Source organism: Pseudophryne corroboree, chromosome 7, assembly GCF_028390025.1.
Source record: "Pseudophryne corroboree isolate aPseCor3 chromosome 7, aPseCor3.hap2, whole genome shotgun sequence".
Classification (NCBI taxonomy): domain Eukaryota; kingdom Metazoa; phylum Chordata; class Amphibia; order Anura; family Myobatrachidae; genus Pseudophryne; species Pseudophryne corroboree.
Window position 1 is genome coordinate 329,221,997 of NC_086450.1, and position 18,026 is coordinate 329,240,022.

Here is an 18,026-nt window from a genome sequence, read left to right on the forward strand (position 1 = left end):
AACTTTGTAAAACATGGCGGGGGCTCTTTTATATACAGGTACAGTGCCCACCTGTACATGTATATAGGTCATTTTGCCATAGGAGAGGTATTCATTGCTGTCCAGGGCGCCCCCCCTGCGCCCTGGACCCTTACAGTGACCGGAGTGTGTGAGGTGAATGGGAGCAATGGCGCACAGCTGCAGTGCTGTGCGTTACCTCAGTGAAGCACCTGAAAGGCTTCTGCCGCCTCAGAGTCTTCTTTCTTCTTTTCTTCCGGCTCTGTGAGGAGAACGGCGGCGCGGCTCTGGGATGAACGCCCAGGACGAACCTGTGTTCCACTCCCTCTGGAGCTAATGGTGTCCAGTAGCCGAGAAGCAGAGCCTATCATTTAAGTAGGTCTGCTCCTCTCTCCTCAGTCCCTCGATGCAGGGAGTCTGTTGCCAGCAGTGCTCCCTGAAAATAAGAAAAAACCTAACAAATATGCTTTCTTAGCAGGAAACTCAGGAGAGCTCCCTGCAGTGCACCCATCTCTTCTGGGCACAGTCTAAAAACTGAGGTCTGGAGGAGGGGCATAGAGGGAGGAGCCAGTGTACACCCAGAGTCTAAAGTCTTTCTTAAAGTGCCCATGTCTCCTGCGGAGCCCATCTATTCCCCATGGTCCTTACGGAGTCCCAGCATCCTCTAGGACGTTAGAGAAAATAATCAATAAGAGGCACACAAATATTGCTAGTTAGACACTTTTGTTCAGAAGAAGGGTTAATCCATATAAAGTATTTTGTGATTAAAATTTCCTAGACAAAACGGAGGCAGCCATTTTGTACAGTGAAATAATATCATAATGCAGCCTATCAAATTGCATAAATTACCTACTGTACCAAGTGAATTGACAGGCACAATACTGGTGTAACTCACAAAATGGCTGCCTGCAGTTTGAAGAGGTAAGGAATCTACTACAATAATTCATTATTTATTTCTAAACTATTATTTTAATTTTAGTAGTCAAAGATGTATATTAATTTTTGCTAAGAAGTTATACAAAAATATAAAAGCATAAAGGGGATCTCTATTGTATATTGTTCAGACAAACAGTTTTTATTTTTGTGGACCTTCGATATGACAAATGCTTTGCCACAAAGAAACAATTTTATCAAATGCAAAAACTTAAGTCTGTAGTTGTATCCAAGGAGAATAAAAATATATAACATTACTTGGGCATTAAAATTCTCTAACATAAATTCCCCATTAACTAAAATTCCAAAGAGTCCATTTATTTGAGAATTACCATTCTATTTCTTTAAGGCTGCCGTGTATAGTAGTATGAATTTTTAATATATATAACGGATTTATCAATTGAATTAGTGTTTGTTTAGAATGTGGCATGATCTTGACAAATAAAAAAAGAGGTGCATGAAAATTATTTAGCAGTAAAATTATTCCCCCAAAATAGTATCCAAATATCCCATAAATGCTAATAACCTATAGAGGTTATCAACTATGTTCAATCGTTGTTGTTTTATATGAAAAAGTTAATTTAATATAATATAATCTACCTAGAAGTAAAAGTGTGTGTGATAACAAGAAAGAGGCACAATGTAGATGCTCTTAACGATTTAAAATGCACATTAGAGATCAGCCGAAGTGTTTCTGCTCTGCCATAATATGATATATCATACAATTGATATGTTCATTACAAAGTATTAGAATGTAAATGAAAACACACTTATTTATAGATGCATATTCTTTCCAGGAATGTAACTTTTTTAATAGTTGTCTGAACATGAGAGTTTTGCATTTATAAGTATGGTATAACATCACATAGGAAAAATGTGACTACTGTAGCTTGTCAAAGTTCGGAAATAGCTTTACTCCAACTACAGTAGGTTGCATCAAATATGAAAAGAGCTGTATAGTGACTCCAGAGGGGAGGCTCTGTAAGGGTCAAGACCTTGCCAATCACAATTACATAAATATATACTTTGAAGATGTAAAGTGATCTTGGGTTAGGAGAATATTATAAAGGTATTTAAGTGAAGTACATGCTGAGTATAGTAATGATTATAGCAATGATAGTAATGCTGCATAAAGTTTTTCTAGTGAATATTGAAATTTGGTGACCAGCAGTGTTGGACCGGGGCATGAAGGGCCCACCAGGGGGAATGCAATGTTAGGTGCCCATGCTTAGGGGTGTGGCCAGCCACCACAGAGGTTTGGCTAACAATAAGAGTGCATGGGCATGCATGATAATGTATCAAATTAATAACAGCAATGTACTGTAGAAAATACACTGTAGTCCTGTACAGTATAATTTAACATACAGTACATATAAAGTATAATTTGAATGCACAGTCTAGAACCTGATCCCCTGAGGAGGGGGAGGGCCCTCAGGCAGTGGGGCCCACAGGCAGGTTATCCCTGTACCCCTGTGTGCCAGTCTGACCAGTCAAAGAATGATAAAAACTAGATGGAAAATATAGCATGACTAGAGAAATTGAAGCATGAATGCAATAGTGTCTTACCTCCTTGTATAGCCTTACCAGATTAATAGTTAATCAATAATACCCTTAAGAAACATCTAAGGATTAAAAACACTTTGTCATCAACTACATGTACAAAGTTGAATTGTTCAAACAAAGCAGTAGTACGGCAAATTGGTTCACTGATGACATTGAAACCCGCTGCTAATTATTAGGTCCATGTTTTTATTCATTGCAAAGCAAGGCATTGAAAGTAACTTTATTTTACACAAGTAAACAAGTATTATTTTGTAGATAATTTTGCCTTGCTGACCACATTGTTCCCCATAATATTCTAAACTGGTCTAGTAAATTAAGTGGATAGCACTTGCAATCATGCCTCCACTGTCAATTTCAATGTCAAAGATAGAGCCACACTAGGGTAGAAAAATGAAGTATAGTTTGTTAATTAGCCACTGTTGCTACTGATGTATTATCATTCATCCTGTAAACCTTTATTAAAATAGTTAATATTATTGTATAGTTAATATTTTAAAGATTGGTATAAAAATTGGTCTGGTATTTGAGCATCATACAGGGCTAGAGGAAAGGAGACTCAAACAGTGACCAAAAAAGATGATTTCTTTCTTTTCAATAAGGGGAATAAAAGTAAAAATATAAAATTAAAATGCTGTTGGCTCATTATATCTTCCTATGTACTGCCAACTCTCTACAATCCTTTTAATATTTTTGGAACAAATGGTTTGCAAAATTACTAAAACAAAGTTGAAGCTGGAAAAATTCTGATTGCTGGTATTAAAATGTATTTGTCCAATAAAAACAGGCTGATGACCGATGGTCATTATCAGGCTATTCCAATTATAGGCCATTTTTGTTTGCCGAAAAAAGGACCCGCTATTGTGTGATACCACATGGGATCCGGAATACATTTCTGGACTCATGTGTTACCACGGCTAGAGGGCTGGTTATCGGGATTATGCTTCGCGTGTCTGTGGCACCCAAAGCATAATCCCCCATAAATTCTGATTATCATGGCCAATTGGATAGCACCTATTAGCAGTGGTAAATTAACTCTGCTTATAATATACCCCCTATGTGTTAATTTGCTAAGTAAGCCACTCCTGCATGTCACGTGGTTCAAGATGATGGCGCTTGACAACTGAGTAGTAAAGTTGTAAAATGACCACACTGGCACTGTATCTGTGTAAAGACATTAATAAAACATAAGACATTGAATGACATACCCTCACATAATAATGTCAAAGCTGCAAAGTCCTCAGCAATGCCACACAGGTTTATTAAAGTGTATTGGATATTAGCTCCTAACTCACTGACAACATCATATATATAATATATATAGATATAACTGAAGGGATGCACATTTCAGAGATTTCATTTAATATTCAAATTAACATACAAAGACAGAAACAAGCATGGAGTAATAGGTTTGTTTTCTATAAGTGATATTTCTTTCTTATAAACATGTAAACACACCCGCCTAGCATTTCATGGTGATTCTGCGCTGGAGTATTTTTCAAATTAATAAAACATTTGTAATTTTACAAAAAGATACAAATTGTGTGTTTCCATTTTCAAGCACTGTAATTAATTTTATGTTGGGGAAAAACTGACTGTTGGGTTTGACCTGTCACTTAAGGTGTCTAAGCACGTGGGGTGTAACTTATGACCTAGTCATACATTTGAAATACACAGAAAAGCAAAGAAGGATTGCAAAAAGGTGACTGTACTGTAGTTGAGTTTGTTTTAGTAATTATAATTATTCACTACTGCTGAAAACTAGTTTGCATTAAAGCTTCTATTAATAAAAAGAATGCACATTTAAAATGCATAGAGCTTTTATTTACTGTTTATTCATATTTTTTTATATAGGAAACAGTCTACAGGTGCTGTTTCTGTCTGTAGAGTGGTTTTGATAGAGGTCAAATTCCTCACAGCAAAGTACTTAGTATTTACTGTACATATTGTTAGAAGAACTGCACCTCAGTAAAATTGCAGACAAAGATTTGTTTAATGACCTCACACAAAGTAAGTCATAGGAATCAGAGCTAAACTACAGTAGTTGTGCAGGGTCTAAAGCTGAACCCACTCAAAGAGACCCAATTAGCTAGTTTGGTCATTCCTGATTAAACTAACTTTACCCTAAAATGGGGTGTGAATTGCAAAAGGCATCCTTTCTAACCAAAATATTAATTTAGATTGGTATTGCAGAATGCAGTATGTGCCTTACAGTAAAATCATCTATGCCAGTAGTTCCCAAACTAAGTCCTCAAGTTTGCGTTTTCCAGGTCACCAGCTGTCACATTTTAAAAATCCACAGGTGACCTGGAAAATATGAACTGTAAGTGTTCCTTTAGGACTGAGTTAGGGAACCACTGTTCTATGCCAACCACTCCATGATTAGGTCTACACAACTCTAGTCATCTAGTTATGGATGCTATAAGTGCAAGATACTGTAGACTTATGAAAGCACATGACTAATTTTGTACATACACACAAACAGGTCCATCCTAAACACCTGTATAGATTTGTAAAGTCAGTGTGGTTGGATGAGGAATGCAAACATGGACAGATCTTATTGATCAATCACATTTTTCAGCATTCTTTATATCTAGGATTTTCATAATGTAAAATTGCACTCAATAAGGACATGCATGGCCTGAATCTGTGTTGTAATTGCAGGGTTTATCGGCACCCCATAATGTTTTCATATAACGTAAGGTACATTTACGGAATTTGCACAACAATATTAAGCAAGCAAGTTAGTGTTTCTTCATTAACTTGAGAATGCTACAACTCTTACTAATGAGAAAACCGTTTTGTGATAGTAACAAGGGCAACAAAATTAGAAATACTTGACGTACTGTAAGATATATTTCCCCTTTAATTACATTGGCAAATATAGTAAATATGATTTTTTGTTTTTGGTTTATAGTTTTATTTTAGCATACGGCTGAATATCTAAGGGATAACTGTACATTTGAATATGTCAGTTGTGTCAGTCCCCATGCAATTTGAAGCAAAACATTCACAAAATGACTAAGAGAGATTATAAAAAAAAAAATTGTTGTAGTTCTTTTTTTTTTTTTTTTTTTTTTTGCTGATCAAAATAAAAAATAGAAAGGCATTTAGGCAAACATACTTTTTACCTCTCAGTAAAATAAAACATGACCCTAACACACTGCAAATATATTTAGCAGATATGTAAAACAATTGAATTAGTTTTTTTTCTCTTAAACAAATTTTAAACAATATTACAAAGAAAAGACTAGTACTATGCAAAATGTAAGGAACTAAGCAAAAACATAAAAAAGCATCAAACAAGACTTATCATTAAACAATAGAAATACATAAAAGGCACCGCCCACTTTGTAGTTTTCCAGTCATTAGCAAGTGAAAATAGGCAAAACATTGACTGATTAAGAAGTTATAACAGACAGTGCAGAACAATTTTCCCAACTGTTTATACTGTATGTGGAACGCCATAAGGAAGAACATGTGGATTTTTTTTTATCTTCCAAAATCTTTTCTCAAATGAGAAATCCATGTTTTTTCATTTTTTGCTGAAGTTTCTCGTTTTTATTTTTATTTAAAAAAAAATATTTTGTTTCATTAAACAACTCTGAACTTTCCACCGATAAGAAAGGCTCCATTCCCTTTTTAATCTTAACAGTCTTATTAAAATTCTTGACCATTTTTTTTGTTTCTTACAAATGGAAAGGCCTTGGAACTGATGGATTTTCACAGATGTGCAAAGTAATGATTATGAAAACAACCATTCTCATAACATTTTTTCCCTTTTATTGTTTTCTTACAAAAATATTGGGCCTATTAACTTCCATTTTAAATTGTTCTTCTCACCAGGTAATAATAACACACATTGTTGATATTTGCAGAGATGAAGGCTCTGTTGTGCTACTTCGTATCATAAAATTTAAATTTATAGTTTATTTTTGCTTTAAAAAAGTGTAGCAAAAGTATTCTTTCTCATAATCTTCATTGTGAAGTAAAAAATGGTGTCCCTAATGCCTTCCTGTACTATATTGCTGGACACTTGAAACCCAATCTGCTCTTTTCATTCTGTGGCTTACAAGAACTTCTGTTTTTGAACCCTCAATGCTGTTTCATTCCAGTATGGTGGATCTTGTATTTTTCAGACAGTTACTTCTGTTTTGCTGTTTGTTACAAAGTATGGCTGTGAAGGAACATAGTGCTGATTCTGAGCTGGCATCTGTTCATTTACTGACTCCACCGGGCAATGCTTCTTAGTTGCATAGGCCTGCCGCCGCAGGGAATGCTCGGTGTGGTCCCAAGTTTTGTAGTCAGGGTTGTATGATGAGGCCAGTGGATGAGTATGAATTTTGTTTACTTTGGATTTCTGTCCATTTAATTTCAATGTGCCACCCAATGTACCACCACCTAGATTGCCACCAATGGTACCACCAAGAGTTCCTCCCATTGTTCCACCTAAAGTGCCACTCATTGTGCCACCCATTGTGCCACTCATGCTACCACCTTCAGGACTGTATGATCTTTCCTGCTCCATTCGGACAGGGTGTAAAGGAAGGCTTCCCTTTGCTGAAAGCTCTGCAAGGTGTCGTCTTTTCGAGTAGAAGTCATCATTGCCCTTTTCCGCTGCATAAAGCATAAATAAATATGATTAGCACATTTTAAATATGTATAAATAAACGTGGATTCAAATAAAAATAAATTATTCTATATTTCTAAAGTTTTTACACACAGTGCATGAATTCCCAAAAAGTTTAAGGGGTATATTCAATTAGCAGCGATAACGGACTTTTCGCGTGAAAAGTCCGGTTTTCTTGCGAAAAACCGGACTTTTCCCGCGAAACGCAATTACAGCCTATTCAATTTTCCTGGAACATTTATCGGTGATCATTTTTTCACTAATTTCACTTCACCTACTCTGTAGCAGGTGAAAAGTTGGGAAAAGTCACTATTTTAAGGTAAAAATGTTTGGATATGGTACAGAACTCCTGGGACACCCCTCTTAATGACTAATTAGGCACGTTGAGGTTTTTAATTATTTTTAATTGGCCAATAATGACATGTCATTTTTGGGGTGAAAAAGTAGAAAGTGATGGAAATTGGGGTTCAAGGTATGGGACAGGTATATTGGGGTGCTTTATGAGTGGACAGGTGTTTTTAGGCTTGCAGATGGGAGTAATCGGTCTGTTTCCACTTTTTTTTAAAGTACCCTAAAATTACCCAAATATATACTTATACCCATTTTCATGTACCCCAAATTTAATGAGAGCATTTATTTTGCTCAAAAAAACTTGCTTTCTATCATTTTTTTGCATTTTTTTAAAAATGCATATAACAGCCATTTCACACAATTTAAGTCCCCAAAAACTCTCTAATGTGATCTCTAATACACTTCTCTTCTGTTTTCCTATGTTAGTTTAGCATTTTTTGGGGTACAGGCTGATTTCCCCATTTTCACCTGCACTTTTCACTGCAAGAATTTTCAGGTGAAACTCGTTTGGAATTAAATAGGTCGAAAAACGGAGCGTTTTCGCGGCAATTTTCACCCGATTGCTGTGAAAAATTTTCGGGTGAAAAATTGCCGCGAATTTGCGGATAATTGAATACCCTAGAAAGTCTATTATGAACCATGATAGAACCTTCATTGTACCTGGATATAAATTAATCTTTGAAAGTCAGACTGTTGTGATGTCAAGTCATATTAAATAAAAATGTAACAGTGTAGTTATAATCAGGCACCAGGAGCAAACCTCTGGGCCTGTAATCTGCTCAAGGTATTCAATGCCCTTACCTTGCTCTTCTAGTTAGGCATGTGTGCCAGTGCATGCAAAGTTTGGTATTTCAGCTCCACTGTGATAATTATTACAGCACATCTGAAAGCCCAAGCAGGGAATCCTCTGCCCTGTACATGCTTAAATAGCAATGTGGTATCTCCTGGAGTGAAATAACAAGTATCAATGAGCTCCCCTTTACTGACAGGGCCCATAGCAGCTTGGGCATGTCTAATGGCAATTCTGTCCCTGCCTAGGATGAGTTGATAGTGAATTTGTAGACACCTGAAAGCTGGCACCAACATCCCAACATGCTTCAAATACTACTTACAGCATTTTACCTGAGCAGACATTATAACATTAAACATGCCACTGTTGGAGCACATTTAAATTTATAGTGTCCACATGTTTAAAATGCTGTAAGTTCCATTTTATCTTTGCCAGAATCATGGCTCCAGCTTTCTGGTGTCTACAAAGTTACTGTCAACATTGTGACTGTACACATCCAGACTGCATCCTGCCTAGGATTATGTTTGAAGATAAAAGGTGCACTATCAGAAAATACTACCACAGCATACAAGTCAAAGTAGTAATTACACAAATCGGTCGAGAGGCAAAATGCTTTACTTTAAGAAGTGAACCTAGTAGGTTGTCATTATTTGTTATTATTATCATTAATAATAACAGTTTCTTATACAGAGCAGCATATTCCGTATTCCATCATTACTAAAATATAGCATATAAATGTTATTAACACTATGGAGTATTTTGAAAAGCAACAGTTTATCATAATGAATCTAAAAGGCAACAAACAGCCTTTAACAAAAAGCTGAAAAGTGTCCAATCTTTCTCCATTCAAACTTCCGGCTAGAGGATACATATTTGACAATTATTACTGTGAATTTGGGTTGTTATTGCAGTACTGCTTGTTACCAGGAGAGAACCCCTCAGCTGGAGTAGCAATCAGAGACACACAACACACACTAAGCTGTTGTTTTCTGAGAGGATGGGTCCTGAGGGACAAAGCTGAAGTTAAAGGGTTGGAGAAGGCCGAAGTGATGGATGAAACTGAATGACTGTCACAAACAGGAAGAAAAATAAGACTCTATGATGCACCAACAGAGAAAAACAATTCAAAACTGTATTCATATAAAGCTTTTGTAGGATAGCCTTATAAAGACTGCTACATTGAGGTTCTGATTGACCTGACCTGTCTTAAATTGTTGTTATTCACTTTATTCATAAAGTGCTATATCATAATCCAAAGATACCACCAGGCCATAGGATTGTCTTTGTGTCTAGATGCAATCAATTTTCAACAAATGTGCACTGACATACAGTATTTGCAACATTTGCTCTGTATTAGATGAGTGCTACAGGCTCAATGAGATTACTAACATTTTGGATGATGGGCATGAGAGTAAAAACTATCAGTGATCTGTGGACATAGAAGCAGATTAGCAACTATTTTCTATTTACTATAGTGTATAGGTGTACTGGGGTACTGGGGTCTTATGATGTAGTGAGCCTAAGGTACAGTTATACATAGTAATTTAGTAACATACTAACATAGTCGGTGAGGTTGAAAAAAGACCATCGAGTTCAACCTGAGTTATATTATATTCCCAATTCTATTCTGGTTAAAGGCTATATCCTCGGATTTCTTTTTCCATTAGAAATTTATCTAACCCATTTTTAAACGCATTGACTAAGTCCGCCATTACAACCTTCTCTGGCAGTGAATTCTACATTCGTATAGCCCTTATGGTGAAGAATCCCTTCCCTTCCTATACAACGGGAGATGTATTGATATTCTGATAGTGCTTCAGGAAAAGGGGACCAGCTGCTGTAGAATACAACCTTGGTTAAACCCACTAAGGTATTGTGAGCCAATGGTGAGCAGAACACATTCATCCCAACTGGCAGTGAACATTGCCAACCACTTATCTTTAAGCAGTCATAGTTCCACCAGACACACTACTGTTGGAAAAGTATTACCAAGGAATGTAGAAAATGCTTATCTTGGGAGGAGATAAAACAGAAATAAAAAATAAAAGCTGCAGAGTGCACGCTGTGTAAAAATTATTCAATGTTTTAGCAGTAAACAGAATGGCTACTCATCATTTATGGTGAGGTATGGACAAGAAATGTGAACTTCAATGGAGTATTTCTTTTTTAAGCATGGGATTGTACCCAGTGATGTAGACTGGTACAGAAGTGAGTGGTTTCAATATTTCATTTTATTAGTAATAAATCATAAGCATAGAATCAATGGTAGAATGACTTACAATGTTGATGTTAATTCAGTTCAGTAGGGTATAGTTTGGGGAAAGGAGTTTCATCTACTGGATAAAAGCAATAGGATTTGCTGCATTTCATGGCTTAACTGCCCTCTTCATCAGAACAGATGGTTTAAGCAGAAAAATTAAAATCGTTTTAAGAATCTGACCAGAGACATGCAGGATCACGTTCTGAGACTGCACTGCCATCTAGCCAGATTCATACATTCTGGATGGACAATAAAGAAATTAATAAACCCAAAACCTGTTGGTTGAGACCTAACCATTACATTAGCAATTACATTAGGGGTTTGTCCTCTGATACTTTCCTAAACAGCAATTTCAGTATCCTTTGGCTCCATTCTATACCATACGGCTCAATGGGAATCTCCATAGCTGCAGCCCTCCATAGCACCAGTCGAACCCTCCTACTATCCAGTAAAGCTTCAAGCCACATACTCTATAGAATAATAGAACAAAAAAGTGTGCACACCCATCTTCTTTGAAAAATAGCTGATATTTAATTACCACATTAAGGCAATCTTTAGGCAAAGTTTAAAGGTTGATGTTTCAGCACAGTGTGGGCTTTTGTCAAGACCTCTCTATTCAGCAGAAACAAATGGAATAGCTATTGAAGTCCAGAGAGCCATCTAATTTTCATCCAGTCAATTGCTAAATCACATAAACATGACGTACTACTAATCACAATAACAGTACTGCGCAGTAAAGGTCATATTCTGAAGCAGCCTTTGTATTCATGAATCAAAGGCATCTAATAATCAGATACAAAAGTACATATACACTAAATGACATTACAATTCCATACCTATAACTTTTAAAAAGTGACTACACTCACGTGGTAACATGGCACACAGTGACTCCCATTTGTATACATAAATTGCTGTATATATTTGTAGTTGATTTCAACTAACTCAGTGGTTCTCAAACTGTGTGCCGTGGTACCCTGGAGTGCCTCAGGACAGTTGCAGGGGTGCCCTGAGTTGGTGGTCCAGGACCAATTGAAATTATTTATGGTCAATGTACTAGGTAAAACCTGTGCTTTTGGCTTCAAATCATAAAATATATGGACAAACAGAAGCAAATCTTGTCTCTCAACACAGAACTGAACCTAAGGATGACATATAAACACAATTTACTTAATGGTATATTTATTTCTAAAGTTCTCAATAAGAAAAAGTTTTGGCCTAGGGGGGCTGCCAGCCCAGATGCCTCAAGAGAGCCAAATTAGCCCCAACTTTACCCCACTACCACCCCCCGGACCACAATTTGCTGCCCTTTGTTCAACTCCCATCAGTTGTACAATAAAAAAATCATAATGACAATAGACAATCACCTGGCCTAATCAGCCTGGTCTGTCTCCCACCCAGCAAGTGCTGTCCCTAGGCACGTGCCTAGTGGGGAATCCATCACTGGCTGCTAAACCATATGACTGCAGGCAGGGCCGGTGCAAGGTTTCTCAGCACCCTAGGCAAATCTTAAACCTACCCCCCCCCCCTAATCCAGGTTATGTCACACAGTAGTGCCCCTTATTCACAGTAGAGACCACTTACGCTAAACCACACAGTAGAGCCCATTCACATTCTGGTAGAGCCCATTCATGTCTTGACACACAGTAGGACTGCCCCTTATAACATTATATGTCATACAGTAATGCCCTTATAACATTTTGCCACACAATAGTAATGCCCAGGGCCGTAACTACGTGTGTGCAGAGTGGGCATTGCACACAGCGCACTAGTGATGGAGGCGCATTGTGTGCTGACCCCCCGATTGGCTGCTCTGTTGTGTTCCATAGTGGTAGCACTGCGAATCCCCCGCTGTGCAGGATAAGTGTGTTGTGTTCCGCTGTGGGAACGCGCATATCCGTCTGCGGGGTCATCAGCTGGGAGAGGCAGTCGGCAGCATCACTGGAGCAGGTGAACACTGGGGCTGGGCTGTTCCTGCTGTGTGTCAAACAGCGCGGCTCAGCCTCAGCATCTAACATCGGCCCGCGCTGTCTGTAAAGGAGAGGGGGCGGGCTGCGGGGGGAAGGCTGCCAGACCACCCACCAAGGCTAGCAGCTGCTGCCACTGCCGGAAGCCGAATTGCCAGGCTCCCGCTGTGATACATGTTCTGCTAGCGGTGCCTTGCGTCGGCTGATCCAATTATGTTTACCTTCATGTCCCCAGCAGCCCAGCCTCCTCCACACTGCCCCAGCCTGTGGGATAAGAAATCATGCAGGGGGAAGCTAACGTCCAACGTCCTGGAGGTTCCTCCCCTAGCCACATCCTGCCAGGGAAGGTAAGTTAAAAGTGTGTGGAAGGAGGTGCCTGCTCTATAGGTCGGAAATGTGTTTTTTTTTAAAGGGGCGTGGTCACGGAGATCCGAGATTAGGCCACGCCCCCGACTTGGCCTGGGGCCTGGGCAGATTGTGTGCAGCCCTACCTGATTGGTGTGCTATCACCTTTTGACTATTCCTGTTGCCATTCACCCTGGAGGTAAAGTGTGCGGTGACTGGAGGGGACAGACAGAGTGTGTGCGTGTGTGTAGGGACTGGTGGTGAACAGGCTGTGTGTGTGTGTATAAGGACTGCTGGGGAACAGGCTCTGTGCATGTGTGTAGGGACTGGTGGTGAACAGGGTGTGTGTGTGTGTGCGCGCGTGTGTGTGTGTGTATAAGGACTGCTGGGGAACAGGCTCTGTGTGCGTGTGTGTAGGGACTGGTGGTGAACAGGGTGTGTGTGTGTGTGTGTGTGTGTGTGTGTGGACGCTGTCTGCCGTAATGTGTAAAAAAGGGGACGCTGCCTGCCGTAATGTGTAAAAAAGGGGACGCTGGCTGCCGTAATGTGTAAAAAGGGGACGCTGGTTGACGTAATGTGTAAAAAAGGGGACGCTGTCTGCCGTAATGTGTAAAAAGGGGACGCTGTCTGCCGTAATGTGTAAAAAGGGCACGCTGTCTGCTGTAATGTGTAAAAAGGGGGACTGTCTGCCGTAATGTGTAAAAGGGGCTCTACCTGGTGTAGTGGCGCAACTGTGCAGTGTAATTTGAATAATGGAGACTACTGTGCACCGTAGTATGAATTGGTATTATTTTGTAGCCACGCCCCTTCCCCATGAAGCCACACCCCTATATTACATGGGGGGGGCGCCAATGCCGTTTCTTGCACACAGCGCTAAAATGCCTAGTTACGGCACTGGTAATGCCCTTACACATTATGCCACATCAAAATTGGCTGCCGGTCCGTGAGCTCCGACTGGCCCGCTGATAGCTCCAGATTCAAAAAGAAGGAGTCACTGTCTCTCACATTGCTGAGAGGCCGTGTGCCAGCTGTAATCATCTCTACAGAAGTTTGCAATGGACAAACAGCAGTAAATCAGCACACCACCTCTTATGGGCCCTACACACTGGGCGATATTACTGAAAGATATGAACGATCTCGTTCATTAATGAACAAGATACCGTTCATATCTTTCAGTGTGGAGGCACCAGCGATGAACAATGCGCGGCCCCGTGCTCGTTCATCGCTGGTGCCCCGTCGCTTGTGCATATTGGCCTGCATGCATAAGCGTCGGGGCACCAGCGATGAACGAGCACACTGAATGAGCCGAAATTCACATTATAGCACACTGAATGAGACGAAATTCACATTGTAGCACACTGTATGAGCCGAAATTCACATTATAGCACACACTGAATGAGCCGAAAATCACATTGTAGCACACTGAATGAGCTGAAATTCATATTATAGCACACACTGAATGAGCCGAAATTAACATTGTAGCACACTGAATGAGCCGAAATTCACATTGTAGCACACTGAAAGAGCTGAAATTGTGACAGCAGGGAGAGAGAGAGTGACGACAGGGAGAGAGAGAGAGTGACGACAGGGAGAGAGAGAGAGTGATGACAGGGAGAGAGAGAGTGACGACAGGGAGAGAGAGAGAGTGATGACAGGGAGAGAGAGAGAGTGACTACAGGGAGAGAGAGTGACGAAAGGGAGAGAGAGTGACGACAGTGATGACAGGGAGAGAGAGTGACGACAGGGAGAGAGAGTGACGACAATGATAGAGAGTGACGACAGGGAGAGAGAGTGACGACAGGGAGAGAGAGTGATGACAGGGGAACATTACCTCATTTGTTGCTGGTGGCTGGCAGCGGTGAGTGGTGGGCTGCTGGCGGCGGCGGGCAACTGGTGGCTGGCAGCGAGCAGCGTGCGGTGAGCGGCTGGTGGTGTCGGGCGGCTGGCGGTGAGCGGCGGCTGTGAGCTAATACAGCGCTCTACACAGCCGCCGGCCGCCGCGCAGGGACGGGGAGCATAATGTGCAGCAGGATGGCCACTTCCCTCGCCTCCTGCTGCACTTTCAGTTCTGCATTTCCGGGTCAGTGGAAGAAGTGGCGGTGTACCATACCGCCCCACTTCGACCACTGGATAGATAGATAGAGATAGATATATACCCTCGTATTGTGCCATCATTCCGGAGGCCCGTCAGCTGTCCTGTGGTGATGAGATGCACTCCCTCACTGCAGCCTGCCTGGCTGAGCTATTGCCCGTGTAGCTGCAGAGGTGAAGGGGAGCCGCAGCTGTTTCTGCTTGATGCTGGCCCGGGCGGTTGTTTCCGGGAGCGGTCACTCAGCAAGGGGGGGGGGGGGGAGGGGGCGCAGCAAACCCTTCACCTAGGCGGCCCTGGCTGGGGGTGAAGATGACTGATAATGGTGGTTGCGGCTGGCCAGACCTGCGCCGCGACCACCGATAGGCTAGCATAAATAAATGTTTTAAGTAAATCTTATTCAGCAGGTGTGTACCGCCCTCTAGTGGCTGCCGCCCATAGGCAGCTGCCTAAAGCTGCCTAATGGTAGCGCCGGCCCTAACTGCAGGCATTTTATAGATCCTTACTTGGGGCATTTTCACACATCTGTCGATCAGCCATTAACTGCGTATGCGTATGCACCGCAATGCGCACACATGCCGGCAAACAACAACAGGCATCGCAGGTCAGCGACAGGCTGGTGCGAAAATTCTAATCACACAGCCAGTCACATGCTGATTGACAGGAGGAGGCCATTTGTGGGTGGTAACTGACCGTTTTCTGGGCTGTCTGGCTTATGCTGATATTTTGGGGGTGCCATGCCCTGCACCTAGATATAGCGCTAGGGACCACCAATATATATACAGAGAGGCCTTGATGCGGCTTGGGGGCTTACACATACATTTGCACAGGATTTCTGAATTCTAAGATATTGTATGGGATTTAAATCTGGTTACTGCTATCATTCAGGGTGCTGGGGGAAACAAAATGTGTTTTTTTTCTTGCTTAGAAATATCCTTCCCTTTCAAGCACCTGAATGATATCACTAAGCTAATTGAGCATCTACCACTATATTTGCTTGTTGTGAGAGGCAGAGAGGAGCTTGCATTAGAAGGAGATGCAGGTCCTGACATGCCACATGGAGCAATATGGGGTTGCTCCAAGGTGGGTAGCTCTTAGCTTAGATATATTGTAGCAGGGATACATTTCATGTGGCTCCTTGCTGGTTAAACATAGACCCAGATTGGGGTTGTGGTGGTGTGGGATGTGGTGCCCCTGGATTAGCAGAGCTGGATGGCTTTAGTGTGGCATACCCTTACATTAACACTTATCACATACTAATTTCTTTAATACTATTTCTTATTTTAATTACATCTGATTTTTGTATCACTTTCTCTATAGCTTCGGCTTCTTAAACACTAATCTATTAAAATTATAGTTTTTTCACTGGTATGCTGCCCTGGGCTGTCTGGCTTATGCTGATTTTTTTGGATGCCTTGCCCTGCACCTAGATATTGTGCTAGGCACCCCAAATATATATACACAGAGAGGCCTTAATGTGGCTTGGGGGCTTACACATACATTTGTGCAGATATATGTAACCAAGATCTCTGTATTCTAAGATATTGTATGGGATTTAAATCTGTTTACTGCTATCATTCAGGGTGCTGGGGGGAACAAAATGTGTTTTTTTTTTCTTGCTTAGAAATACCCCTCCCTTTCAAGCACCTGAATGATATATCACTAAGCTACTTGAGTATCTACAAATATATTTGCATTTTGTGGGAATGTCAGGAAAAACACAGGAATTCCCAAGCGTTTTCAGGGAGGGTGTGTGACGTCAGCTCCAGACCCAATCAGCCTGTCCTGATTGCACTGTAGGAGTAAGTCCTGAGCTGCGCACAGACTGGACACACTAGTAAAAACTAGTGATGTGCACCGGAAATTTTTCGGGTTTTGTGTTTTGGTTTTGGATTCAGTTCCGCGGCCGTGTTTTGGATTCGGACGCGTTTTGGCAAAACCTCCCTGAAAATTTTTTGTCGGATTCGGGTGTGTTTTGGATTTGGGTGTTTTTTTTTACAAAAAACCCTCAAAAACAGCTTAAATCATAGAATTTGGGGGTCATTTTGATCCCATAGTATTATTAACCTCAATAACCATAATTTCCACTCATTTTCAGTCTATTCTGAACACCTCACACCTCACAATATTATTTTTAGTCCTAAAATTTGCACCGAGGTTGCTGGATGACTAAGCTAAGCGACCCTGGTGGCCGACACAAACACCTGGCCCATCTAGGAGTGGCACTGCAGTATCAGACAGGATGGCACTTCAAAAAAATTGTCCCCAAACAGCACATGATGCAAAGAAAAAAAGAGGCGCACCAAGATCGCTGTGTGACTAAGCTAAGCGACCCAAGTGGCCGACACAAACACCTGGCCCATCTAGGAGTGGCACTGCAGTGTCAGACAGGATGGCACTTCAAAAAAATTGTCCCCAAATAGCACATGATGCAAAGAAAAAAAGAGGCGCACCAAGGTCGCTGTGTGACTAAGCTAAGCGACACAAGTGGCCGACACAATTGGACTCTCCTTGGGGATTTGTGATTTAGAGGAACGCACAGTTCTTGCTGTGCTTTTGCCATCTTAACTCTTTTAAGTTTTCTAGCAGGAGGATGAGAGCTTCCATCCTCATGTGAAGCTGAACCACTAGCCATGAACATAGGTCAGGCCCTCAGCCGTTCCTTGCCACTCCGTGTCGACAGGGCCGTAACTAGCGGGGGGCTAGGGGGGCACGTGACCTGGGCGCAGCATTCTGGGGGGCGCAGAGAGAGAGAGAGAACAGGTGGCAGACCCGGCAGCAGCAGCGGTATACATAACTTGGAGCTCGCGGCTGTGAGAGGCGGACCCGCGATGGAGCTGTGACACAGATGCCGGCTTCTCCTTGGAGCACTAGTGAAGCCGCGCCTCCCAAGTCTGCCTCTCACAGCCGTGGCTGTCACTCACCACAAGGTTCAGGCACCGCTGTGATTACTCAGCTCTCTGGCAGCCTGCTGAAGTCAGTTAGCAGGCGTCCCGGCCAGAGAAGAGAAGGCGGCCAGCAGAGTGTCAGTGCAATCTCTGCTACGCCCTGCCTCCCGCCCTTCAATCTCTGCTACGCCCTGTCTTCTCTGCAAGTGACCTTTATTA

At 41.4% G+C, this 18,026-nt stretch overlaps 1 protein-coding gene across 3 annotated transcripts in view; it reads right to left on the minus strand.

Moving 5' to 3' along the window:
* Positions 1-615: 615 nt before the first annotated feature.
* Positions 616-18,026, minus strand: part of SHISA9 (shisa family member 9) — a 777,795-nt gene continuing 760,384 nt past the window's right edge. For all 3 annotated transcript variants that reach the window (XM_063934339.1, XM_063934338.1, XM_063934337.1), the window contains one exon: positions 616-7,107. In XM_063934339.1, the coding sequence (XP_063790409.1) occupies positions 6,626-7,107 (482 nt within the window). In that variant the 3' untranslated portion in view covers positions 616-6,625. The remainder of the gene's footprint in view (positions 7,108-18,026) is intronic.